Source organism: Sciurus vulgaris (assembly GCF_902686455.1).
Source record: "Sciurus vulgaris genome assembly, chromosome: 6".
Lineage (NCBI taxonomy): Eukaryota > Metazoa > Chordata > Mammalia > Rodentia > Sciuridae > Sciurus > Sciurus vulgaris.
In genome coordinates, this window is record NC_136466.1 from 141,737,712 (window position 1) to 141,765,483 (window position 27,772).

At 36.2% G+C, this 27,772-nt stretch overlaps 1 protein-coding gene across 1 annotated transcript in view; it reads right to left on the reverse strand.

Annotated features, from left to right (window-relative positions):
* Nucleotides 1–26,950, reverse strand: part of SPEF2 (sperm flagellar 2) — a 182,335-nt gene extending 155,385 nt beyond the window's left edge. The window contains exons 1-6 of the mRNA XM_079145179.1: nt 26,814–26,950; nt 17,654–17,756; nt 8,259–8,511; nt 4,914–5,078; nt 2,921–3,073; nt 1,497–1,561 (exon numbers count right to left, since the gene is read on the reverse strand). Coding sequence (XP_079001305.1) covers nt 1,497–1,561; nt 2,921–3,073; nt 4,914–5,078; nt 8,259–8,511; nt 17,654–17,756; nt 26,814–26,871 — 797 coding nt within the window. The 5' untranslated portion in view covers nt 26,872–26,950. The remainder of the gene's footprint in view (nt 1–1,496; nt 1,562–2,920; nt 3,074–4,913; nt 5,079–8,258; nt 8,512–17,653; nt 17,757–26,813) is intronic.
* Nucleotides 26,951–27,772: the final 822 nt, after the last annotated feature.

A 27,772-nucleotide genomic window follows, 5' to 3' on the forward strand; every position in this document is an offset into this window, starting at 1 on the left:
AAGTAAGGAAGAACCTTAGCCCTTGATGACCTTGGAGTTCCTATACACACTTTGACTGCTCACCTGTCAATTTATGTTATATGAGAGAGAAGTAAACATTTATTTCATTTAACCCTTGTGTTTTTAGATTTCTAAAGGTAACTGATAGAGACCTGGGGTCAAGCTAGGTTGCAAAGGCAACAGGGAGCAGGGTAAATGTTAGTAGCTGTATTGTTCAGGGATGATCTTGAAAACATTTAATACCAGACATGGCAAGGACACCAGTCAATCAAAGTGGATGCTGGGAAGGGCTTGGAAGACTACATAGATGTGCTTGTTGTTAACTCTGGTTGCTAATTATCTTGAAATTGAGGGGTCCCAGCAAAGAAGGTATAGAAAAAAATATTTACCAACAAATAACAAGTATTGCAGTATTTTGAGATAGGTATCATCTGTTTATCACCCTAGAGCATGTGACTGGTGAGATGATTAAAATAGAATAAATGGAGTGTTTCATGGACCATTGACAGGGAGGGTGTAGTGGGGTTCGCTTGGTGGATGCACAGATGAGTCAGTTAGGATTATGGTACTTTTTACATGCTAAGGAACCTGTTGATGAATGGGAGTGAGGATCAGAATAGGGCATCCAAAGTTTCTGCTGCTGGGAGCGGCAGCACACACCTATAATCCCATGGGCTCAGGAGGCTGAGGTAGGAGAAGAGCAAATTCAGCCAGCCTCATCAACTTAGTGAGACCTGTCTCTAAATAAAATATAAAAAGCACCCCTGGGTTTAAAAAAAAAAAAAAAGCCTAAGTATCTCCACTCTGCTTGATTTTTCTTCCACATTTGATCTTTTCACTATTTCTTCCCTGATTTTCTTATTTTCCTCATTCGATTTTGTACCTCCTTCCTTCAGAAATATTAATATGGAACCGACACTGCAGTTTCTTTTTTTTAATAGAATTCTTTCATATTCTATAGGATGTACATAAATAGAGTTTGGATAGTTTCTATTTTAAAAGGCAAAAAAAAAAAAAATCCAAGTTGCTTCTACATATGTAGACTCTAATGAATTATCTTTAATGGACCTTCACTAGGAAATAAAGGGGTTAACAGGATCTTTATCTTTAGGAAAATAAAGGTTAAGGAGGTATTATTTTCCACAAACCCACCAAGCTGATGGTCCTCAAAAGTCAGTCAATAAACTCCTCGACAACTCTTTACTGCTGGTCCTTGTGCTAAATGCTGAGGATGCAACATGAAAAACCAAACTAGAGCTGAATGAAGGCTTCACTGTGACAAAGTTAATGTAGGGGTAGCTTGAAACAATTTTAGTGAATGTTTAAAAAAATTTATGTGAAATTATAAGAATAAACATGGCATATCTTCCTCAATATCCTTATAAAGATTCTCTAAACTGAAAAATTCCTGGAATCATTTTTCCAGATAAACTATTTCCAACTATTCAAAGGTTATGAATACAGTTCTGTGATTATTAAAATAGCTCATATCCCACCTTTCTTTTGCCTGGAGATCCTTTTTTATTAATGCTTCAAACTTCTTAATCTCATTGGCCACATCCTTTAAAGAAAATTCATCATTAGTTCTGTGCCCACAGTAGAACCACTGAAAATCTTCTTTTCCTTTTAAGTTAAGTTTATAAGGTGATACACTTAGGAGCCAAGATATGAAAACCTGCATTCTAGAATATTTTCACAATTCTGATTTGTTATTTTAAACTAGGTTAACTATAACTAAAAGAATCGGAAAATTGCCTAACCTGAATCATTCAGTTCATAATTCTAATTCTAATAATGCACCAAAGGGCAGCGAGTGAAAATGAAGAAGATCAGAGTCAGAGCATGGACTTGTAGGATATAAATATTGCTCTAAAAATTGTTGTCTTGGATGCCTTAATCATTACTCATGCAACCGTATTTATACCATTCATTTGTTCTCTGAAAATCAGCTTATCCTTGTGCATTACAAACCCTTATTAATAAACTTTGATCAATTCAGAAATATGAGAGTTAAATACCAAAATGGGATCCAAAAAAAGCCTCTGTTGTGGTATTTTTCAGAATGTAAGTACTCGTATTTATTTATTTTGAAAATAGAAATGGGGATTAATGGATTCCAGAATTAGAGTGATCTGTCAATCTCTGCTTTATCAGCACTGATGAACACCAGCAAAACATGTCAACTTCTAGAGTCTCAGTTTTCTTATCCACAAAATGGTGAAAATAACATCCTCCTTAGAGAGTTATTGACAAATTAAAGATAATGTGAAGTGCCAACCTACAACTTAAAATATGGTAGATGTTCACTAACTGGTAGCTCTAAGTTTTCTTAGGTCACACAAGAATATACCAACAATTAAGAATTAATATCAAGTTGTGGTATTGCTCTCCTATGAAATATAAACAAATTTTATCCTATTGGAATGATTGACTGTATTGTCTAGTAAAATACCATCAGTGTAGGAATCTGGAATTTGAATAGACTGACAGTAGAAAGCCAGTTAAAATCCCTGGGATCCATAGCAAAACAGTGCTGCATCCTGAGAAAGAATGATATAAAGGTATGTGTATCTTATAAAGTATGCTGCACCCTGGGCAGTCATGACCCACTACAATAACATGCATTCTGACCTATTTTGTGAGCAACCATAGAGAGCTTCTAAACATAGGAGTCCAGACGAGTACTGCCATTTAATAAGAGTTTGCCATTTGACCAAAAACTACTTCTCTATTTTTGAATAAATAACAGTGTAAAATGGATTGGATATGCATAGACAAAAGGAATTTTGATTAAGAAGGGACAAGGCCAGAGATAAGTTGAAAAGCACAAATTTTCACAGATATCTCTCTCTAATATTTTAGGGAAAGATCACTTTTTAATTAAGAAAAATACAACATAATAGTAAGGATCATCACTTACCTCTGCCTCTTTTTTCTTTTTCAGCATTTTCTGAGCCTCAAGTGCTTTCAAAGTACGATTGGATGTAGGTTTAGGAATCTGTATGATAGCTGCTTGGATTTTGGCCATTATTTCATTTTGTCGTCTTCTGTTTAAGCGTTGCTGAGTATCCCACATACATTAATTTAGTTTTTTTCAGTTTGTTAGAAAAGTATGTAATGTAATACATGCACAGATAAACAGATATTCAATTTATCTATTGACATTTTCAGAATTCAGCAATTAACCAATAGACTAGGTATCATAACTATATAGTTTGGAGACAGTGAATAATTTAATTTGAAAATTATAACGTTAAAACACAGTTTTGAAGTCTCCAAATAGGTCTGTCAATATTTTTATCCCATATAATGGTACTAAAGGATGATAAAGGTGCCGTGGATATGAAGAATATAATTCTTACCCAAGTCCACCTTCATGATCTGCCCAACCAAGGGAAGAGAAAATTTCATCCCTGAAAATGGTCTGCAGGAAAATTTCAATCTAGGAGTCAGTCTCTAGGAGGACTCCTGGGGAACCCAATAGAAATGACAGCTCCCTACAAACTCAGTCACACCTGAACATGAATTCAGAGACAACTTCAGAAACTGAATTGATACCAAATGACATGTCATTATTGGATTATCTCTTTAGTTTATAGTAATTATTTTAAAGAGAAAGATGTAATTGAAAATAAAAAACCCAAAACTTTAAAATCAGATAAAATATTTTAAAAACAAATGAAACTTACCATGACTTTACCAATAAAGAATTACATTAGAACTATAAGAGCGTTAGTTTATATGTCCAAAGATTAAAATATATAATTAACCACTATAAATGTAAAAATTATAGATAATTCAAGTTTTCTCATTTCACTTCTCAAATGTGAATTATTATTTAATTGAAATGTTTTTTTATCTCTTTTTCTCAAGGAAGTCACAGGCTCTCTCTTTTGCCTTATTTACTTCCTATGATCATTTTTAAAACATTTTATTTCAAAATATTTAATGACATCATAGTTCCTTTTTCCCAATTTTCTGTGGAGAATTTTTGCATTGAACTTGGCACTTCAAAGTTGAACTGGCTGATTCCACATGAAGTAGAGTCCAGCACTTGGTCCCAGCTTAAGCATGACTTTACCAGTGCCCTGCCTCTGCTGTGCAATGCCGGGATAAGTGCAATCCTTTATTCTGGCACATATTAGAAGCCCGACATCTTCCAGAATTTACCTCTCATCTTCCCCTCCTTTCCCACAAAGACCTGACTACATTCAAGATATATTAATTTCTTATCATCCTCAGCATAAGAATTTAGAAAGTGATTTTTACAATGCAATAGGAAGAACTATAATTATTTGCCTATAGTGTACACATTCCATATACTCAGCTACCTGAAATTCTCTTAAAAGTCTTCAATGATTTGACACATCATTATCCTCTAATATGCAAATCATTAAAGATTTTAAAGAAATGTGAGAAGCAGTAGGGAGTTAGTCAAAGCAGAAAGTAAGCAGCAGGAAGAAGTTAAGAGATGCTTAAGATGGTTATAAAGGAAGCAAGCAGAGAACTGACACACTAGAGGGAGATGGGGAAGGACAGGAATGGAAAGAGGTGGAAATGTCTGCTTTCACTCCCTCAAGGTTGACCAAGGTCATGAGCCTTTGATCATCAGAGTAGCTACTAGGAAAAACCCCATTGCTAAAGCAGTAGAAAGAACTTTCACCAATGACAGAGACCAAGTTGTTCTGCCACTACAGAGAATGCAGTTGTTGTTCTCACTCCCAAGTGGAGCTGACAGGCTGCAATAGAGAGGTTGAGAAGAAGGGGAAAATGAGGGCAGGACAAAGTCATGCATTAGGAAAATACAATTTGTATTACGTTACTACTCATGCAATGTGTACTATAGGCATAAATCACAAACAGTATATTATGCACTAAAAATTTCTGGAAAAATTATTCTATAAAACCTTTTCCATATTAAAATATCTTTGTTCTTCCTTGAGTTTTTGAAATCTTTCAAGGTTCTCAAGATGCATTCGGGCAAGTTCTTCTTTCATGTGTTTATATTTTTCTTGAAACCTGTATGTAACCCGCATCAGATTGAAATCGGTTTGACGTGGTATCAGGTTTTTAAGTTTCTAAATGAAGAAAGCATTTTGAAAAATTTTGTTACTAAAGAATAGAAAGTATATTGTCATTATAAACATATATAAAATTTGTCTTCAGAATAAAATTTCTATGAATTACCATTGCTGATAGTTAAATTTAAGCCCATGTCAATCATGTTAATCAATCCGATCTTTAACTGATATGAGACAATAAAAAGTTATGACTTTAATTCCTCTTTACCAAAAAATATTACTTTTTAAAATTTTTTTTTTCCTTTTTGGTACTGGGGATTAAACCAAGAGTTTTTTTTTTCTTTTTTTTATAACCACTAGTCTACATTCCTTGATCCCAATGCCCTGGGTTTTTGTTGTTGTTGTTGTTGTTTTGAGACAAGGTCTTACTAAATTGCTGAGACTGACCTCGAAATGGTGATCGTCCTACCATAGCTTCCTGATTAGCTGGGATTACAGGCATGATCCACCGTGTGCAGCTCTTATATGCTCTTATACTTAATATTTTTTACCTGAGTTTAATTTTTAATGAATGGTTTTTATGTTTTTGAAAATACATTTTCACAAAAAATAATTTTATAAAACCTATTCCAAGATATAAGAGATAATATAAGAAAAGAGATTCTTCCTATTACTTAAGTTACTTCCTAGTAAATAATAAAGAAACATTAAAAACTTCCTAGGCTTGAGGTTTAGTTTTGCCACCCACTGGCTATATGAAATGAGGTAAGCTAACTAACACTTTGTGCTACAGGTTCATCATCTGTAAAAATGGGAATGATAAAAGTACCTATCTCATGGGGCTATTGTGAAGATCAAGTGACATAATGTGGATAAATCACCCAGGACAAGACCTGCACATCACTATGTACATTCGATACATTTCTGTCACTATTAATAATACTGTCTAGTGGGCACTGCATTTTTGCCAAGTGGCACCAAAGAAACAGACAACTCTACTTCTTGCCTAAGCTTCCTCCTCCTCTACATAAACCATGATTGCCTCGTCCCCTTTTCTTCCCCAGAGGACCTCCTCCTTTCTGTCCCTATACCACATCTATCTTTTGCTACTGACTCTTTTTGTCAATGGACAAGTTGGCCCAATTTCTATACCCATTAAACAAGTAATCTCACACTTGCTTTGAGCTACTCTTTATTTTATCATTTTCTTTACATTTCTTGAAAGAATAATCTATGCTCTCTTCTTCCTCATCTCCAGTCTCCTCCTCAAATCACTGCAATCTATACCTCTCCATGGAAATGTTTTTCTATCCTTAAAATGAAAGGTCTAAAAGGGTTGTGAACCTCCCCTGTGTTGTTCATTTGCAAATGCTTAGAATAAATATCTATTTAATGAACAAATGATTGACTTTGTGTTATGGTTTAGATATGAGGTGACCCCCAAAACTTGTGTGTAAGACAATGCAAGGAAGTTTAGAGGTGAAATGATTGGGTTATGAGAGCCTTAACCTAATCCCAGCATCAATCCACCGATATGGATTAAATGGGCAGTAACTGTAGGCAGTCAGGGTGTGGATGGAGGAGGTAGGTCACTGGGGATGTGACTTTGGGGTTTATATTTTGTTCCTACTGAGCAAAGGTCTCTTTCTGCTTCCTTGTTGCCATGTCCAGAGCTGCCTTCCTCTGTCATGCCTCTTTGCCAAGATGTTCTGCCTCACCTTGAACAGAGGTATGAAGCTGGCCTTCTAGGCCCTGAGACCTCTGAAACCATGAGCCCCAAATAAACTCCCTCTCCTCTGCGTTGTTCTTATCAGGTCCTTTGGCCACAGTGATGAAAAAGCTGAGTAACACATTCCAGAAGGTCAACCCTGACAAACATTGAGCCTAATGGGCTCTTGTTTGCTTTCCTCTATAGCAATTCTTCTCGCACTTGTACCAACTGCTTTAAGTTTGTCAAACATCATTGTTTTTATTAGCTACACGAAAACCCAATGCTAAGGCAAGTAGAAATAATCATCCCTGTTTTTACAGTTGGAAAATTGAAGTTGAAAGTTTTTCAGGTAATGGCTTAAAGTGAACAAGCTTGAAGTAAGTGAAGGAGGAAGGACACAATCCTAAATTATTTGATTTAAACCTCATTTAATTGCTAATTCATCTAGGAGTTCATTTTGGTTCCAGGATTATAAGGCTGACTATTGAAAATGTAAGATGGAAAAGGGAGGTGGCCATCATGTCTATTATGTCATTTTTTGCTTCATAGATTGAATTTTAAAATTTAATTATCTCCATGTATATTTATTGATTTGCATCAGTGCAGAACTCACCATGAATCCAGAGGCCTGGCAAAGGTAATGAATTTTATTCACCATAAGGGAATAGCATAGGAACTGAAAGGAATTGTCAACTAAAAAGTTGTATCAATTTATACAATTGGAGAATTCTCAATGTCAAACACTATTCTAGATGTATTCCTTGAATTGGAGGTACTAAAAACCCTGTGGTCATATAAGCAAATAATGAAAAATCAGCCAACAATAGCAGCTTCAGGAAGTTAGCACCCACAGAGTGAGATTTACCAGTGTCCTAGAGATTTCAAAGGAAGAATCTATGTATAATAGAAATGCTGAACAGAATAGATAGGAAAGAGAAGTTTGAAGGGAAAAGAGATGGAAAGGGTGACTTTGGGTGGAAGGGAAAGAGGAGCAGGAATATACAAGTCATGTCCTTCAGAGGACCATGAAGAAATAAAGTTAGAAAGATAGGTTTAAAATGTTTGGTGAAAGATTTTGAAGGTAGTCTAAATTAAGAGATAAGATATACATAAAATAGAAGAATTTTGAGCCAAAGAAGAACCTATTGAGTCTAGAATATAGGGGAGATTCATCTAGCAGTGGATTAGCCTCTGGCAGAAAGTCTGAAGCTCAGGAGATATGTTAGCAGATTGTTGCATTAGCACATAAGGCGATCTGAATCATATGAAAGGGGGAGAAATGGAAGAGAATAGCAGGCATGAAAAGAGAACAGGGAAGAGAATTTGATAAGATATTGGCAATGTGGACAGGCAAAGTAGATAAATGAGTCCAAAATACTAACATAAAATAAACCCCAAATATGGCTGGTAACATACATATATACCCAGCGCAGCTTTTTTGAGAATATAATGTCACTGACCACTGTCATTTTTCTTTACCAAGTTTTACATTGCAACATGCCTATTGGGTTTCTTTATGTGCCTACCTCTCGAAAAGTCTCACTTTTCATGTTTTGAAGTCTTAAGCCCACAAGGGGCTGCATTGTTTGCATTTCTACTGCAGTCAGTCCACTTTTCTTCTTCTTCTGCAGAGCAATGTACAATTGATACAGAAGCTTCGTTGCTGCTCCAGGCTTTTCTGTGATGATGCTGTGGGCCACATTCTGATCGAACTGAACACCCAGAAGGAGAAGTGTTGGCTCCAAGCGGGAAAAATTATTAAGTCTGGCAGTTGAAACCCTGGAAGTTAGCATATTTTACATAATTAGATACCAGCACTGAGTGAAAAACAAATACCAAATACTATTGATATTTTAGTCATGGTGAGATATTATGAATTATCATGTTCTTTTAAATGTGTCATTTCTCTGTAGAATCACTCAGTAATTAAGATACATTGGGATTTTTTATTAGCCATGTCTACCTGAAACTCCATCCATTTATTTCTCTTCAGTTTCTAAAATTCCTTGATTTTACACATTGTTAATTTAAATCGACAATAGAATTTTTTATAGAAAGTCAATATAGAAACAGATAACAAAATGATTTCTTCCACGTGGGAAAACTTAACTAGCGTTTTAAAAAATATTTTTAACTTAGAAGACAAAATTGCAATTTGAATATCTAATTCTTTAAGTTATATTTTTGCTAGAGTCTAAAAATAGTCCAAACAGTTTCAATACCAATTCTAACAATGATCCTCTTAGGCAATGTCAATAATATTTAAATAGTATTAGCTATGCAATCTAACTAATTATGTAATCTTCATTATACAGCTTATTTTTCTGCTTTAAAAATCCAAGAGACTTTCTAATTAGAAGTTATTTATTTTTAATGACATCAAATTAGCCTCACATTTTAGAAGAAATCCATTAATTCTTTTATTTCTTAATTTACTCTTTCAATTAACAACCTTTTACAAAATATCCATTATATGCCAGGGATTGATTTGTTTATTAAATTTAACAAATTTTTAAATATTTGTTGAAGTGTTATACGGATAAGTAGGATGTAGTCACTAGCCTTCAGAAGTGCATAGTGAAAAAAACAGATGAATCAACAAGTAGAAATAAACTGAGGTAAGTATTTTAAAAGAGGTCTCAAGTGAGCTAGGTTAACGAGCTTGTAAGTAGATGGCAGTCAGAAGACAAAACACACTGTGTGCATTTTCAGCTCCTGTGCCTCTTAAGAACTTGTTGGAGGTTCCAACAGAGAACTGTCCTATCTATCTGTAAAGTTGTCTTCTCCCAGTCTGCGGCTTCAGGAGGGACAGGCATGCAGTGATAAAGGCATGAAGGCCACGCCCACCTAAGTCAGCCAGATTAGCCAACCTACTCTGAAGATGAGTGGGGTGGCCCATGTTCCAGTGGATCACATTGTTTCTCTTTATGATCAAACTGGGTACAAACAATCAATTTTAGCCACTGGCCTGGTTTCTGGTAACATTTGGGTGACATTTTTTAATGAAAAAAATACTGAATGTACTTGAATTAAGTCAAACCTTCCACTTCCCATCAAAAATGGTAGCTCAGAACAGAAAGTGCTGCTATATATTTGAACTTGTATTAAAAAAAAAAAAAAAAAACTTCCTAGGAATCCAGGGTGCCTCACCCATTATGTAATTTGGAAAAATAGGGACTGAGTCATCTGTCAGAGCTTTGGTCTGGGTCACATTCATGGGCTGCAAAGGTTGGGGTACCATAATTCAGTAGGGAGAATCCATAAACTTAGCCCTTCATCCAAGAAAAGAACCCCTTGTGCCTTTCTCTCATTTGTATTATGTGGCTTCCAAAATGCAGTGTAAACCCGCAAACAGGTTTTAAAATAGCTTTTATCAACTGGCAAGGTATCCAAGCATTACAATATTTATCTGTAGAAGCTTTTATGAATATTCCAAATTTCCATCCATTCTAAATTAGGGGACCATAACTTCTGTGTAATTTAGTGGTAGTCAATGCTTGTTAAAACGTGTGATTAATAGGATAAACAGTTGTTCTTGAGTGCAGGGAAACCCCTGGGACATCTTTGCTCTGGAGACAGCATATGATGTAAAGGGTGACCTCTGAGGGAATAAGGAATGTGGTCTGGGAAAGTCTTGCTTTCTGCTTGCTGTCCTTATTAGTCAAGGGACTACCAGCTCCTCTCCTCCCTGCCAACTGGGGAGAGATACGACCTTTTGCAAGATAAGTAGAAGCTGTTCTCCCAGAGAGATTCTTTCTTGTTTACTTTATTTCCTTTTTATTTGAACTAATATGCTCATTATTCACCCTTTGGGAATATATTTTTGGAAGAAAACTATTCTAAAGCAGAGAAATCTTTCAGAGTTAGATGAGTTATTCTTAGAATTAAGTCATTCCTCAGACAAATAACTGCAAATTATTAGTAACATATAGCTTACAGTTTTCATTTTAGATGATGAAAATTAAAAATATTAGACATGATGCCTATATCATGGGCCCTAGCACTAGAGTTGCCTTAAAAATAGGCTTTCAGGAAAAGCATCCTATTCTATACCAGTTACACTATTATGAAAGTCATAGTCGTGGATTTACTCATCCTTCCCTGGAAAAAAGTAAGTTGCTCTAAGAACTGAAGATGATGATATTTAGTTATTAATATAAGTCCTTCTTCACAGATTAAAGAAAGCAATGCTTTTTTGGAGGTGAAAGTCTTTCATTAATAAGCATGGCTGTTGCATTTGATGTTAGTTACACAGGACACCTATCCAAACACGGGATTAGGGCATAAGATCCATCCCATTCTCAAACTGCAAAGCCTTGTCCCTAGTATAAGAGTGCTCTACAGAAAAAGGGGATCTGTTTCTTATGTACAAAGATTTCTCTATTCACCAAGACCGGCATCTTCACAAATTGTGTCAATCCTGTCAGGAATCCCTTTTCTTATTTCATACAAAGGCTCTTTGTGACCCTGCCAACAAGAACCAATTTAGAACAGTATGTATAGGGCGCTGGTTCCAGGACTCCCCGTGGGTGTCAAAATCCTTAGGTGCCTATAAAATGGCATAGCATTTGCATATGATCCCAACACATTCTCTCCTATAATTTAAATCATCTCTAGATTACTTGTAGTGCCCAGTACATCATAAGTTTTATGTAAAAAGTGGTTATAGTGTAACGGGGAATAATGACAAGGGGATTAAAGGGACTGTGCATGTTCAGAACAGATGCATTTTTCTTTCTTTCAGTTTTCTAAATGTGGGTATGGAGGGCCCACTGGGTGCTTAAAATACTGCATAAGAGATCTGGTTGCTCAATATGGTCCTTCAACTTTTCTAAGCAAGTATATTTTTTTGACATCAATGATTTATTCATTAGGGAAACCTCTATGTTTCCCTAATGATCATCTATGAGCCAGGGACAATGCTTGAAGTACACAAAAACAAACACATTCTGCAACTTTCATAGCTTTACAATCCAGTTGAGGAACGAGCCTTTGTTTAGCTCTTTGTCACATGTTTGGGGGGCTGTTTTTGTAGCAGGCATGCTAAAAGAACTGAGGCATGTAAATATTCATGATGTAATGTGATGAGGAGAGGATTGTCCAAATTGTTGCAAGAACAAAGAGAAACAGGGAAGCACATCTGCTGGGGTGGATAAAAAGGAGATTAAAGAAGGTGTGAATTTGTAGTCAATCCTAAGAATGTAAGAGTTCCTCATAGTGGGAGTGAAAGAAAACAAAGGTAAAAATCAGAACAAACATGCCACATTTGTAAAACAGAAGAACATGAGAATGGGTGGCAGCTCCCACAGGATCAGAAGGTACACAGGGCTGAAAGGTCAGGCAAGAAGGCAGCTGGGGCTAACTGTGAAGAACTTACACACCTTGCTCCTGAAGGAGAGATGTGTGATGTGAGGTGAAGGTACAGATTAGACAGTTACCTAGTACTCAAGAAGCTTAAGATAGTGGCTAGGATGCTCACAAAGGGGTTTGTGTGGCATGAATGTGTATTTGCACTTTATGGCTTGTCTTGTAAAATTCTTCACAGAGTAACTAGCTTGCATTATCCATATTTGTAAAAGAACAACTCACCTCCAGATTAAAAGTATTGGAGATTATTTTCCCCAGAAGTATCTTAATGTAGGCACAGTTCCTTGGAGGCCTACCTTGGAGGTAAATACAACTAAGGAATATTTGAGTGGAAAGTGTCAGGTTAAAATAGTATGGACTTGGGCAGGTCATCAGGAATGGTAGAGTAGGGACCTCCAAAAATCTGTCCTTCCATAAAGGTAACAAGAACACTGACAAAAATTGTAAAAATCAACTTTTTTTTTGTAATTTTGAAAATTAGACATAGGCTTGCAAAAAGTCAAAGAATATTTATTTAAGAAAAACTGTTTAGTAAAGGCAGAGAGATTTTGTCATCTTAACTTGATCCATTTTCACACACTTCTCTGTAGCTCCAACGTACCCTTGAAAACCAGCAACTACGTAAGCTGTGATAATCAGCAGTCTAGCAAACATCAGAGAAGACAGACAGATTTGAAATACTTCAAAAAGTCCAATCTTCAGAGCACTGTCACTATTTAACCTGTGTAGCAGTGCCATGGAAAATCCCCTTTTGTAGACTTTGTCATTATTTGACCCAATTTAGAGCTTCTCAGTGGAAAAAGCCCCATTCCAAGGATTAAACAATTCCAGTGGCAAATACTCAAGATCAGAGCTGGAACGAACAAGAGCCTTCCCAAAACAAACTGAAGACCTAAACCCAAGATGTGCATTGAAGGTTTGAAGCGCTGACACTTTCTGGGGACCCATATGCCCATATAGATGTATGTGGATGTCTAGGAAAGGTGTGAGGAGGCCCAGTCCCTCACATCCCTTGAGGTATTGTGCAAAAAGGAAGGAAAGGCTAAGGCAGAAATGTAAACTGCCAAAGCATTGAAAGCTTGCCTCAACACTGTCACAGTCTTCGGCAAAGAAAAACTTGGCTCAAGATGTTTAAAGACATTTCTGTACATTAGTTGACCGACAAGATAACCAAGCAGAGAATTTAGTTACTGTACACAAGGACTTTACACGTCTTTATATAATTAGTTCAGGAGAAGCGATAAGCAAACCAAAAGCAGCAGCAATAACAGCTACCCCCAGGGAGGTGTGATCATCTAAGTTCCCTCATTACATTATGTAAAATGTCCAGTTTTCAACAACTGTGAGACACACAAAGAAACAAGAAGGTACAAGCCATACATGAAGAAAAAGAATCAGTAGAAACTTCCTGAGGAAGCCCAGGACAAAGACCTTCAGCAGGCTATTATAAATATGTGCATAACCCCACCCCATAAATCATTTTTTTAAAAGAATGTTAAAAGTATAAGAAGAATGTCTTAACAAGAGAGAATATCAATAAAACATAGAAATTGTGAAAATAAGAACACAAGTAAAATTCTGGAATTTAATAATATACATTCATGAGATGTGTTCAACAGCAGATTTGACTGGTTAGGAGAAATAATCAGAAAACCCAAAGCCAGGTCAACTGAAATTATTTGGGGAAAGAATAATAAAAGAAAAGAATGAAGAAAAATGAGCAGAACTTCAAAACATGTAAATCCACTCTATTGTGAGAAAAACGTCAGACAGATTCCAGTTCAGGGACAAGCTACAAAATACTTGACTAGTGTACTTCAAAATTGTTAAGATCATTAAATCCAAAGAAAATCTAAGTGTCAAAACCAAGAAGAGACAGACATATCAAACACAATTTGGTAGACTCGATGGGATACTGGAACAACAACAACAAAAAAAACCATTTGAGGTAAAATTGAACTTTCAGTGATGTACAGACTTTATTTGATAGAAATGTGTCTTTATGGTTGTACTGACTATAATGAATGTACTATACCAACATGAGATGCTAATAGGGTAAGCTGGATATAAAAAATGTAGGAACTCTGCAGTGCTCACAATTTTTCTATAAATCTAAAACTGTTCTAACACAAAAAGTTTAACAAATGAATAAAGCCTCAAAGACCTGTGGAATATCATCAAACACTACCATACATATTACAGGAATCCCAAAGGAAATAGAAGAGAGAAAAGAGTAGAAATAATATTTTGAGAAATGAGAGGCAAAAAACTTTACATATTTGATGAAAAACATGTATTTAAGAAACTCAATGCATTCCAAGCAACTCAATGAACTCTAAGCAGGTTAGTCTCAAAGAGATCCATACCTAGACATAATCAAGCAGCGAGAGAAAAACAAGTCACCACATACCAGGGATTCTAAATAAAATAAACAGTTGTCTTCTTATCAAGAAGACAGTGAGGGCATTCCATGTTAAAGGTGCTACAAGGGAAAGATTGCTAACCAAGAATTCTACATTCGGCAAAACTGTACGTTAAAATCAAAAGATAAATGAAAACTGACAAGAAATACCAAGGGAATTCTTAACGCTAAATGAAAGAACACTAAAGAGTAACTTGAATCATATGAGAAATAAAAAACATCAATAGAGGTTATTACATAGAGAAATGTATAAGATAATTTGTATGCATTTTTATAACTGTTTTATTTAATTTGAAAGATAATTACATAAGACAATAATTTTAAAACTGAGTTGTTGTTCTTTGATGTAATTTGTATGACACAAAGAAATGGAGAGATAATTAGGCCATATTGGACCATGTTTTTTGTATACTATTAAAATTAAATTAGTATTTATTTGAACTAACTTGATTTAACTTAAAGTATTAATTGTAATACTATGTTGATTACTAAAAAGTCCTCAAGAGTAATAAAATAAACAATAAGCAAATTGAGATTGTGTTAGAAAATATTTATTCAACACCAAAGAAGTCTGTAATGGAGTAGCAAAAATAATAATACATACAGAAAACAAATAGCAAAATGGCAGACTTAAATTCTACCTCTTGCATAACTACATTAAAAATAAATGGATTAAGTAGCTATAATTGTAAAGTAGGTATTGGCAGAATGGATATGTGATTTAATGATATGCTATTTATAATAAAATACACTATAGATCAAAAGACAAATTAATTGAAAGTCAAAGGTAGGAAAAATGTACATCATGCAAAAATAAATAAATAAGAGCTCAAGTGGCTGTAGTAATATTAGAGAAATTGACTTTAAGAAAATAAATTATTACTAGATAACAAGAATAACATTTTTATATTGATAAAAGGGTCAATTCCTCAAGTAGACATGGCAATTATCAAAAACTTGCATCTGACAACAGAACCACAAAATACGTGAAACAACAACTGAAGAAATTAGAGGGAGAAAAAGCCAGGTAAATAGCAAGGATCAGAGAATTTAATACTGCACTTTAAATAATTATACAGCATATAATCAAGAATGTGAAGAGAGAGCCTACAGAGTGGGAGAAATTCTTTTCCACACACACTTCAGATAGAGCACTTATCTCCAAAATTTATGAAGAACTTATAAAATTTTACACCAAAAATACAAAGAACCCAATCAATAAATGGGCCAAGGAACTGGACAGACACTTTACAGGAGAAGACATACAGGCAATTAATAAATATATGAAAAACTGTTCAACATCTCTAGTAATTAGAGAAATGCAAATTAAAACAACTCTAGGATTTCATCTTACTCCAATTAGAATGGCTATTATCAAGAACACAAACAATAATAGATGTTGGTGAGGATGTGGGGAAAAAGGCACACTTGTACATTGCTGGTGGAGTTGCAAATTGTTGCAGCCACCTCTGGAAAGCAGTGTGGAGATTCCTCAGAGAACTTGGAATGGACTCACCTTTTGACCCAGTTATCCCACTCCTCGATTTATACCCAAAGGACTTAAAATCAGCATACTACAGTAACACAGCCACATCAATGTTTATAGCAGTTCAGTTCACAATAGCTAGATTGTGGAACCAACCTAGATGCCCTTCAATTGATGAATGGATAAAGAAACTGTGGTATATCATGGAATATCATTCAGCCATAAAGAAGAATAATGTTATGGTATTTGCAAATAAATAGATGGAATTGGAGAATATCATACTAAGTGAAATAAGCTAATCCCAAAAAACCACAGGCTGAATGTTTTCCCTGATAAGTGGATGATGATACATAATGGGGGTGAGGGCAGTAGGGGAATCAAAGAAGAATGGAGGAACTTTAGATTACGTAGAGGGAAATGAGAGTGGGGAGGGGGCAGGGGGTATGAAAGATGGTGGAATGAGACAGACATCATTACCTTATGTACATGTATAATTGATTACATGAATAGTATCAATCTACACCATGTACAACCATAGAAGTGAAAATTGTACCCCATTTGTATACGATGAATCAAAGTGCAGTCTGTAAAAATAAAAAAAGAATAAATTCCCAAATGTGGGAAAAAAAAGAATAATGAGATGCCACTTCACCCCCACCAAGAGGACTGTAATAAAAATATAATAGCAAGCCTTGATGAGGATGTGAAGAAACTGACACCCCCTTTTATTGCTAGTATGAATTTAAATGGTGTAGGTGCTTTAAAAAGCTGTTTAGGAGTTCCTTATGGTCAGTATAAACATTGACCATATAACCCAGAAATTCCATCCCTTGTCATATGCTCAAGAAGAATAAAAACATATCCAAGCAAAAACACAATGTTCATAATCAAAAAGTGGAAACTTAAACATCCATCCATTAACAGATGGGAAAGCAAAATGTGACATGGAATATTCATTTAAATGAATAGTCAGCAGGTAAGTGGAAATAAAGAAGACAATATGTATGAACCTTTAAAATGTTATTTGAAGTGGAAGAAGTTCAAGTGTCATATTCCTTTATATGAAACAGGCAAATCCATAGAGACAGAGAGCAGACTAGTGGGCATCAGGGGCTCGGTTGTTAGTGGTAATGGTTGCGAATATGCTAAATATGTGAATATACTAAAACACACTAATTGTATATTTTAAAATGGCGAATTGTGGTATAGGAATTATATCTTGGTAAAACTGCTAAAACAAAAAATAAGGATTTTTATTATAAGTTGTTATAATTTGTATTTTTAAAACACAAAGAAGAATACTAATTGAGCACCCAGGACACCATATGCTACTCCCTTTCTTAAAAGAAGAAAGAATGAATTAACAAAAGAGAAGATAATCGAGCTTAAGACTCAGGAAAATGGAAGACATAACAATGAGTCCTGAGGGTGATGAGGTCTTGCTGCACCATGGAACTTTCTCTCCCTTGTGCTGGTAGGACAGAAAGCAAGCTCATGTGAGGAAGCAGCCCTTCCCACACCACGATCTGCTGAGCTGGTCTAGGTTTGGAAGAAATTTTATGATTCATTATTCTTTAAAGTTTATTTTGAATATTCCAAATGCCGAAGGAACTGACTTTTTAAAAAATGAAAATAATCTTGCTGACCTGCTCTCTGAAAACTCTGAAAAATCATCCTGAAGCTCAAACTTGTGCAGAACTTCTCCAATTAAGTAGCCACTGGAAAACGCCTTTGCAAATGCCTTAGGACCTGAATTTTAAAATGTTGACACAGAAAAGTGAAAATCAAGTCACATTATAATTTGAACACAGCATTAAAACACCATAATTTAAATTAACTCAAAATGCCAACAATATATTTCTAGAAACAACTTTTAATAACCAAAGTTAAAGAGATAACAGTAGACATAAAAATCCCCTAAAATAAATCAATGATTGATGACATAAACAAACTTTTGAGAGAAGAAAAAGACCATTTCTAATTAAAATTAAACAAAGCATAAGCAAAAAAAATTATCGATAACCTTACATTTAACTGCAAACCTTCAGTATAGTTTATAAAAGCACTCTCTACTACTTTAGCTATTCATACAACCTATGGTAGCATATTCTGGCTAATTGAAGTGTAATCCAACTTTTGAAAGTAACAATTTTAGCCATAAAACAATGAAAAGTTTACTAAAATAATCTACACCTTTTTATAGGAACCCTATTGAACATAATCAAGCTTTTGCTTTGTGGTTCAGAAGGTCCCAGAGGTCCAGTTCTTATCCTGTGCAACAATGGACTATTCCAGAGGAAAAATATCTTTGGAGCAAGAAACATCTGTGCTGGAATCTTGGCTCCTTGTCCCTTAATTGCTATGTGATCTTGGGCAAGGAGTTTAACTTTCCTGTGTTTCTGTCTCCTCGTCTCTAGAACAGAGATAACTATATCTGTATCTTATTTTGTAGAGCTTTTTAAAATTTTAGTTAAGTTTATTTTAAGCTAATACATATAAATAAAAATTGTACTTATTGGTGGGATGACTTGTGATGTTTTGATACATGAACACACTATATAATACTTAAATTGGGTTAAACATAACTATATCCTCAAATCATTTCTGTATGGTAAAAACATTCAAAATTCTTTTTTTTTTTTTTCTTGTTTTAGCTTTTGGAAACATATGGTCCATCACTGTTACCAATAATCACCCTACTTTGTAACAGCACATGGGAACTTCTTGAGCCTATCTAACTGCAGCTTAGTACTCACTGAGCAACCTTTCCCCACCTCTCTCTGCTCCCTACCCAGACTCTGGTTGCTGCCATTCTATTCTTAATTTCTTTGGGATCAACATTCTTAGATTTTTACACGTGAATGAGAGCAGCAGTACTTGTCTTTCTGTGCCTGGCTTATTTCACTTAACAAAGTTATCTCCAGTTCTATTCATATTGTCTTGAATGACAGGATTTCATCCTTTTCTTCATTCTAGTAGTATTCTGTCATGGACAACGGACAATGGACTCTTCTTTTCTTTTCCTTTCTTGTCTTTTTATTAAACCCAGGGGTACTTTACCACTGATCTACAGCATAGCCCTGTCTATTATTATTTTAATTAATTTAAGACAGAGTCTTGCTTAGTTGCTTAGGGCCTTTCTAAATTGCTGAGGCTGATCTCAAATTTGTGAACCTCCTGTCTCAGCCTTCCCAGTTACTGGGATTACAGCCATGTGGCACTGCACCCCATATAGAGAGCTATTTTGAAGACTGCAGATAATATATGAGAATCGCTGGTTTAATACCTCCCACATAGTAGGCACATAATAAGCGCAGGAGAAATTTAAGTATTCAATAGACTTTTCTTTCTTTAACAATATCCTTACTTTTTGGTCACTTTTTTTTTTTTTTAATGAAGTGAAGGATAGTAATGATATTTAAGGGCAATATATAAAATTGATACACAAAATAAATTATATTATAAAAAGCCAAATAATCTCTCAAATGATTTTAATATCCTCCACAAATCTTCGATGTTTTGCCATTGTTAGCAGCAGTCAAAACACTGTCTGTCTCTATTGTATCACAGACTCAGTTATGTTAGGTCCTTCTATTTGTCCATTGGACTAATAACAAGGAGGCTTATTGAATGCAGAAAAACACTTTGTTCTGATTTACAGGAGGTGAGGCGAGTTGCCCGTGAAGGCCCCTGCCCAAGCACCTCACTCAGAAGACTCTGTGTCATCAGAAGTATAAGACTTTATTCAAGACTATGTTAAAATTTGTTCTCAAAGTACTTTATAGTTTGAATAATATTCCAATCCTTAGGTTGAAGTAATACCATATAAAAAGTAGTTTTAAAAGATGTGAACTATTCCCTTTGATTCTATTTCCTCAAGGTAAACTTCTGAACTAACTAGCATTCAAATCTATTGATTATGATTCAGTGACCTTCAATTTATAATAAAAATAAAGGGTAGGAAATTATCAAGAAAAAATTATTTTGCCTATGAATCACTTTAACAAGAAATAAAAAATCTTATAAAACTCCAGGAAAATAAAGATTCAAATCACCTATATTTATGCTCAGATATCTAGTTCATGGGAGGAGACTCAGGTCAGAAAATGATCTTTCTCTAGAAACGCAGTGCATTCTTTCACAGTTGATGGTCTGATGCTCTTTTCTCTATCAGTCATACGGGCCTTTGCAAAAGAGTGTCTTAATCTGAGACACCAATGTTACTCTGGAGAAAATACACTTAGGAACAGGTACCTTTGAAAGGAGAATTTGTAATCCATGGCAAATACTGCTTCTATAATTCAGCTAGCTCTGGCGTATGGGTTAGACACCCATGAAGTTGTATTTCATCACCAAGGCACTGACTGTCCTGACTTGAACATGGTAACACCTGAGTACCACAGTGCCTTTTGATGTTACTAAAATGAGGATTGACTGAATCCTACAATAAATGCCATCTGTTACTTGGCAAGTGCCTTCTGGCATCAGACCTTGGTAGTCTGAAGCAAATGAAATGGAAATGTCTCTTTCTGGCTGCAAAGGCAGAATGAGCCATCTCCCTCTCCCGTATAGCTGCTGCTTTCTCCATCCAGTGCAGATCCTCACTGCTAGCTGCCAAGGTTGTTCCCTGGCCTGGCTGCCACCACTGTCCTCTATGTGCCATCTGGCCTTCTCTGTGCTTTCTGCCCCTTCTGTCTGTTGCCTCCTTCTTCCTGTCTTTTTGCCTTTCTGCTCCCTAGCCCATCCATATTCTCTTAGTTTTCTGAAGTGTGATTGGCTGAATACTGTCATTGATTATCTTTCTTTCTAGTCCTAGGCCATCAGGCTTGTGGTCTAGGTTTTGGTCTATTGCTTTCTTTGTAGGAGCTATTACGACTTCACCTTCAGGTAGTCTCCTTCCCACCTCCCTCTGCAGTTTGCACTATGCCTGTTCATGTTGATTGAATACCTGAAGTCTGGCCCATGAATAACTAGGGGATAGCTGAATCCTATTTTTTCACCCTTGATGTAGCAGACAAATGGTCTATAGCAAGCTATTTGTTACCAAAAGGTCACTTGAAAAATAAAATCATAATACATTTCCTTTGGAATGCCATATCATATTAATAAGGCAATTCTGATATGGACAAAATAAAGGTGCTTATGGCATAAAGATCAAAGAAGGACAATAAACATATTTTATTGTCAGGGTAATTTACAACACATAAACAAATATAAAAACATCCATCTGTGGCTTTTTATGCTTAAGACATTTCATATTTATTGTATGCTACATCAGTAAAAAAGAGTACATTGAAGAAACAAATGATGATAGTGGGTGAAAAATAAAAAGGAAGGAAATAGAAAGAATACATGCAAGACATTAGACAAGGAAAGAAAAGATGAATTAAAAGCATATAAGCTAAGAATGTGCAGATTAACATATAGAGAATGGAAAGACTGATAAGAAGCCAAATGAAGAGGAAGGGAGAAAATAAGGAAGATGTTGGGGAGAGAGAAATCATAAGAAAAAAAATGAGAAGCTCATTTTTCTCCTGTCGGTTTATCATGCTTTTCTTCCAACTAAATTTCACTGAATAGCATGACTAATTTCATGACAGCTACCTCCATAAATTAATTTGTACTAACAACTGGAATTTCCTATGGGTAAGAAGGGGCAGGTTGACTCATGGATAATGAACAATGACTAAATATAAGAAATAAACCATAGGAGCCAAATAACAATCTTTATTCTGAGCCCAAAATAATTTTCATTTGGGATTAAGGTCTTTTAGTAAGAACTCAACCCTGTTTCTGATCTTTCTAGCCATGGGGTCCCCATCACTGAAGTTTCTTTTTTGCTAAAATCTTTGATGAGTGCCTGTGTCAGGGCTACATTAGGCTGGGACAGCCGGTGAAATGGTCTGTGTGCTTCTCCATCAACATGGTACCGAGCCAGCTGAAGGAAAGTACTTACAGCCATCCATATTCCAAGTGGTAATGAGGAGCATGTAGGCTCCAGAGAAGAGAATCTGCTAGTCTCCTTGCTAACTGACAAGTCACTTGATCTTGGATGGTTATATAGCCATCCTTCATCTGTAAAAGAGGGACAGTGATGGGCTTCACCTCATGTGTTGTTTTGAGAAGTAAATGAGAGATTGTGTGTAAACTGCTCAGCACAATGCCAGGTCCATGGTGAAGTGCTCAGTGACAATTTTTATTGTTATTATAACATCTTCCAATTCATGGAATCAGGTCATATTAATTATACAATCTGTAAACTCAATAATAGACCATCAATGATGACAGAACAAACATACTTGTTTAAACAGTACCCCAGTACTCAGAAATTTTTGACATTGTTGATAAAATCAGATACAGGCCCAGTCGTATGACCGGGCAGGATATAATACCCGCTTCCATTCTGGGCAAGCACCTGTAATCAGCTATTTCAACAGCAAAATATTCACAATCAGTGGGATAAGTGAAGACTAACCAAACTCACAGCATTTCTGCTAAGGTTTTGCTGCCAAATGAATGAATGAAAGACAAATTTTGAATTTTCAGAAACTTCTGGATTTGGGAATTGTAGATAAGGATCTGTAGATCTATACCGATATATGCTCAGTGGTCTTTGCCCCTTTATTAAAAGAGCAAATACCAAGTCTGCATCCAAAGTACAGTTTAATGGCCAAGCAAATTTACATTCATTTGAGAGAGAAGCAAGTGCCGGTGGCAGGGACCAGCCTGGCCTCATCAAGCCTGGGTGCTCTGAGGACCTGCCTGGGCACTTGCACCTCCTTTGGTATGCTCCCGCTGAACAGATCCAATTTCACAGTACATGAACATCAGGCACGGGTGCTCGGTGACTCTGATGGGCCAGACAAAATCAAAATCCTTTGTTGTTATGTCTAAAATCAGATAAAAACAAGAATATCATCCAAAACACAAAGTGACCAAGTAATCCTGTTATTCTGGTTAATGTGAGTGATGGCTGCTGCTTTACTAATCAGGGTCACCTCTTACTTCATTCTCCCCTTCCTAGATGAGATTTATAAAGACACCCGATTGTAGATTTCTGCCTGATTTCTTGGCAGGATTCAATTCAAAGTAAAGAACTGTCTCCTGCAACCCTCCTCAGAAGCAAATGAATAAAAGGCACGAGCTGGATCCCTTCTAAGGCCCTGCTACTGAGATGCCCTATGGGCCTGTGGTATGTGTCCTTGTGTTGCAACAACTCGATAAACCCAACCTTGTGTAGCTGGAGGTGTATCCTGTGGTCTTTGGCTGGGGTACATTGACAATTTTTCCTTCAACATAAGAACAAGGATGGTCAATCTTTACAATTTTCTCCTTTGAAGCCTTTACCATAATTCTCAAGATTCACTATCTGAAACTAATCTCAATTTCTATATCATAACTCTTTCAGTTTTGAAAATTCTGGGTGTCATTCTTTTCTTGGAACTTGGTATCTTAAAGCTTTGCTTTGACTTATGCAGTAGCCTTCTTCAGTGATATCTGCTGTATCAATTTCTACATAGAGGGAAATGAGAGGGAGGGGTATGAAAAATAGTGGAATGAGACAGACATCAGTACTCTATGTACACATATTATTACATGAATGGTATGAATCTACATCGTGCACAACCATAGAAACAAAATGATGGACCCCATTTATGTGCAAGGAATCAAAATGTAGTCTGTAAAAATAAAAAAAAAGTATTGATAAGCTAGCTAGGAAATATCAAAGTCTGTTGCTTTTGATCAGAAGCAACATATTTTCTAATGATTCTAAAAGTAAGATAAAGTATAACAATTTCTTTTGTTTAAAGAAAATGTGTGGTTTAATGACACTTGGTTAAAAGAGGAACAGATCAAAAGGCCACAAATCTAGCTTCCTAGCTGCACAGCCTTACACAATGTTCTAAATATATTCCTTCAATTTTTACACCTGACAAAGAATTAATGATGTCTGTCTCCTTCCATCATTTGCTGCTGAAACAAAATATACAGACTGGGTAATTTACTAAAAATATTTTTTCCTCATAGTTCTAGAGACCAAAAGGTCCAATATCAAGGTACTGGCACCTGGCAAGGGCCTTCTTGCTGTACCATAACACAACAGAAGGCAGAAGAACAAGTAAGTGCTTGATACAGAGGGGGCAAGGGTCAAACTTATCCACGTTTCAGGAAACACACCAGCAATAACTAAGCCACTCCTGCCACGATGAACTTAACCCTTCACAAGGACTGAGCCCTCCTGATTTTAACACCTTGTAAAGATCAACAGAGCAGAGGAAGGGGTCTGAGTGGCAGAGAGGAGGAATGAAACTGACCTATCTTTCCTATGTACACATATGATTATACCACAGTGAATCTCATAACTGTGTGTATATCCACAGGTACTAAATTTGAAAATAGAGTCATAAGTAAATAGAAAGACCAGTAGGGAAGGGAACTAGGAAAGGAGGAGGGGGGAGAAAGAAGTGCTGGGGTCTAAATTAGAGCAAATTATACTCCATACTTTAATACTTATGTCAAGATAAATCCAAATATTATGTATAAATAAAAACAACTGATAAAAATTTAAAAAATAAAAGGAATGCACATTTCTTAAATCATAAAAACACACACTTAGGACAGAAAAAGCATAAAAACAAACCAAATATTAGCTTGATTTTTATGGTAATTTTGATAATGTCTAATTTCTGATTGTCAATAAGCAATCTGATTTATAAATTTGGTCTTCTCCTGAGTGCTCCAGGCCCTCAAGGTCATGTATCATGTTCATTTCATTTGCCAGTATAAGTTGTACTGCTGTTCTTCTTCCCATGAGAAATTGGGAACTTGACTGGAAAATAATGCTTAGATGCATATGTTAATGAAATACCTAGAATACAAAAAATGTTGCTCAATGCAAAAATAAATCTAGAATTCAAGAATTTGTTTTATAATGAAAAGAAGCATGAGAAACCTTTCTGAAAGAAATATAAAGAAATGTAATTTCATTTAGTATAAAAAAATTCCTAAGAACTTGCATAAAGTAACAAGATAGACCTTCTGAAATCATAAAGTTCAGGATTAAAGAATCCAATGTGACCTCGAGATGAACAAATCTAAAATAATGTACTTTTCTCTGTCATGTATTCTTGCTTAATAAACAATTATTAAGTGCCTATCATGTAACAGGTGCTATACAAGGCACTATATATTCTGACTGTAAAAGTTGAAATAATATTTATTGAGCATCTAACAGACACTAGGAAGTATAATGGATTTTTCCATTTACAGTTTCATTTGAGACACTCTCAAATATACAATAGTTATTATTTCTTCACTGGATGTAAAGGTATCCAAAGATTATTATTCTTACTTTGGATACTATAATAATGAGACTTAGAGATACTTAACCTTCTTGATCCCAATTTTCTCTTTATTGCTGTTTTGATACTACTGACAATATATCTAAGATGATAGAATTATTTGAAATATGCATGATGAAAGCATTTACAATTTAAAATATATCCATATCCAGAATCCAAGAGAATATAGACTGTTTTGTCCACCCATCTTTGCAAAGGATCTGACTGGTATAGTACATGAAATTTGAAGGTATCTATTTATAGGTGGGGAATGTTCAGTTATGATATTTTGATGCTGGTTTCTTCTTATGATGAGTTCACAGGAATTTTGTTTTAAAAAGGCAGTGTTTATTCTTAAACATAACCGAGAATTCTTAAAGAATTGTTCAGCAAATCTTTCAGGAACATTTCTCTTGCCTATTTTTCATTATAAACTGAATTCTTGAATTCCAGATGTAATTTGACTCATCAACTTTTTATATTCCAAGATAAGTCATTAATATAAACATCCAAACATTGTTTTCCAGGAGAAATGGTCTGGTTAACTTTAACTCACTGAAGATTATTAGCTTTGGTTACATTGATTGGAATCTATGGGTGACCTAAGGTTGAGCAGGCATCACATCCTTACTGATAGTAAGTTGACAGTTTTGCAAGTGTTCCTCTGGGAAAAACAGAACGAAGATGATTGCCCCGAAAACGGTCTTGCTAAGGAAAACCATACCACCTGGAAATGAATTCCCACCTAAGAAACAACAAAGAGGTTGAGACATGAGTAATTCGCTGGAATTACCTGACTGTCACCGAGTTTGGGAGTGTGTATAAATGTCTCTGAGGTTGTGGGATTTAGGAGCTTCTGTTGGTAACTTCACATTTAGAATAAAATCGGGTTGCTGAATGAGACCAGCTCAGGGCAAGGTTAAATAGTGCCCAGCAATGGCTACATCTGTAAATTTTCAGCTTAAATTTTCTTAAAGTGATAAATGTAGTAGTCCACTTTAACTCATTTCACACACACCTTCACATATTTTGTTAAATATGCAAAATCCGATTGAACCCGTCTACACTAGAGGAAATACACTCAGAGAAGGTATTGAAATGCATCCACGAACTTCCTATTTCATTGGCCTGCCAGCGCACCAGGCTCCTGACGACGTGAAGGAGGCAAGGTCAGGGTCAGACTGCTGAGACCAGCGAAGGCGCCTGCCCTAAACAACCGCTGATTCCCTAGAAACACAGTAGGTCGGAAACTACCGGGTGGGCCCACCGTGCTGATAGGTAACTCGGGAGCCGCAGCGTAGGGGTGACTGTGCGGCGGCGGGTACCGGGTTGGGACGGTGTCGAGCGCTGTGGGACGCAGGGCGGCGCAGCAGGTGTCCGCCCGCGCAGCTCGAGCCCCGCCGCCGCCTTCCACCAGCTGGCCGCGCTGCCCCGCGCCCGCTCGCCCTCGGCCGCCGGCACTCACTCACGGTCCGGGACAGCTTCAACTCCTGGTTGAGCCACTGACAGAGGATCTCAGACATGGCTCGCCCGCGCTTCCGACCTCAAGCAGGTGCTAGAGACACGCCAGGAACCCGGCTCCCTGGCTCGCGTCCTCCCGTTGCTCAGGGCAACCCGTTGCTAAGGAAGCGTCTCCAGCCTAGAGCCAGGTGTCGGGTTCAAACAAGAGCGGGCGCGGGGCACCGCGGCGGGCGACAGAAATCGTGGCCCGCCCCCTGCTGGCCGGTAAGACCGAGCGTGCGCAACAGCAGGAGGCTCCCCAGGGTCTGGCAGCCACTCTGAAACTAAATGAAAGGTTCTTTTTAAAGGCGTTTCGTTTGTATTATACATCTTTCTCTTCTGTAAATAGTCAAAGGTGGACTGTAAAGAGTTATTCTGAGACCACAAGCTGGTTTGAAAAGCGGTACTGTGTACTGAAATGCAATTTGGTGGAAAAAAACCAAAAACCTGATTTTTAAAAAAATTAATTGCAACATTTTTCATAATCGGAATTTCGTACTATCAATAATGCCCAAGCGTTGTAACTAGATATACCTTGGCCCTGACGTCTTTTGACCTATCTCTTGGATTTGGGGGAAAAAAATAACACAAGAAAGAAACAAACTACTTAACCTCTTCAACCTGTTTTCTGAGAATATCAATATTTGTTTCACGGAGTTGTGAGGATTAAATGAAAAATCCATATGTTAATGCCTGGCATATTTTAGAAGTCAGCATATGTTTATTTTTTCCCTAAGGCTATGCGAATTTTCGCATTTTATTACTAGTTGGCTGAATTTTTAGTAGCTTAGAGTTGCTTATAGTATTTCAAAAGCTCTTGAGGCAATTATTTCATATTACTGATTTGATTTTTGAATAAAGCAATATGTCTTCGTAAATAGATACTCATTGGCATATATTTTTAAAAAAGTCTTAACTGGTTCT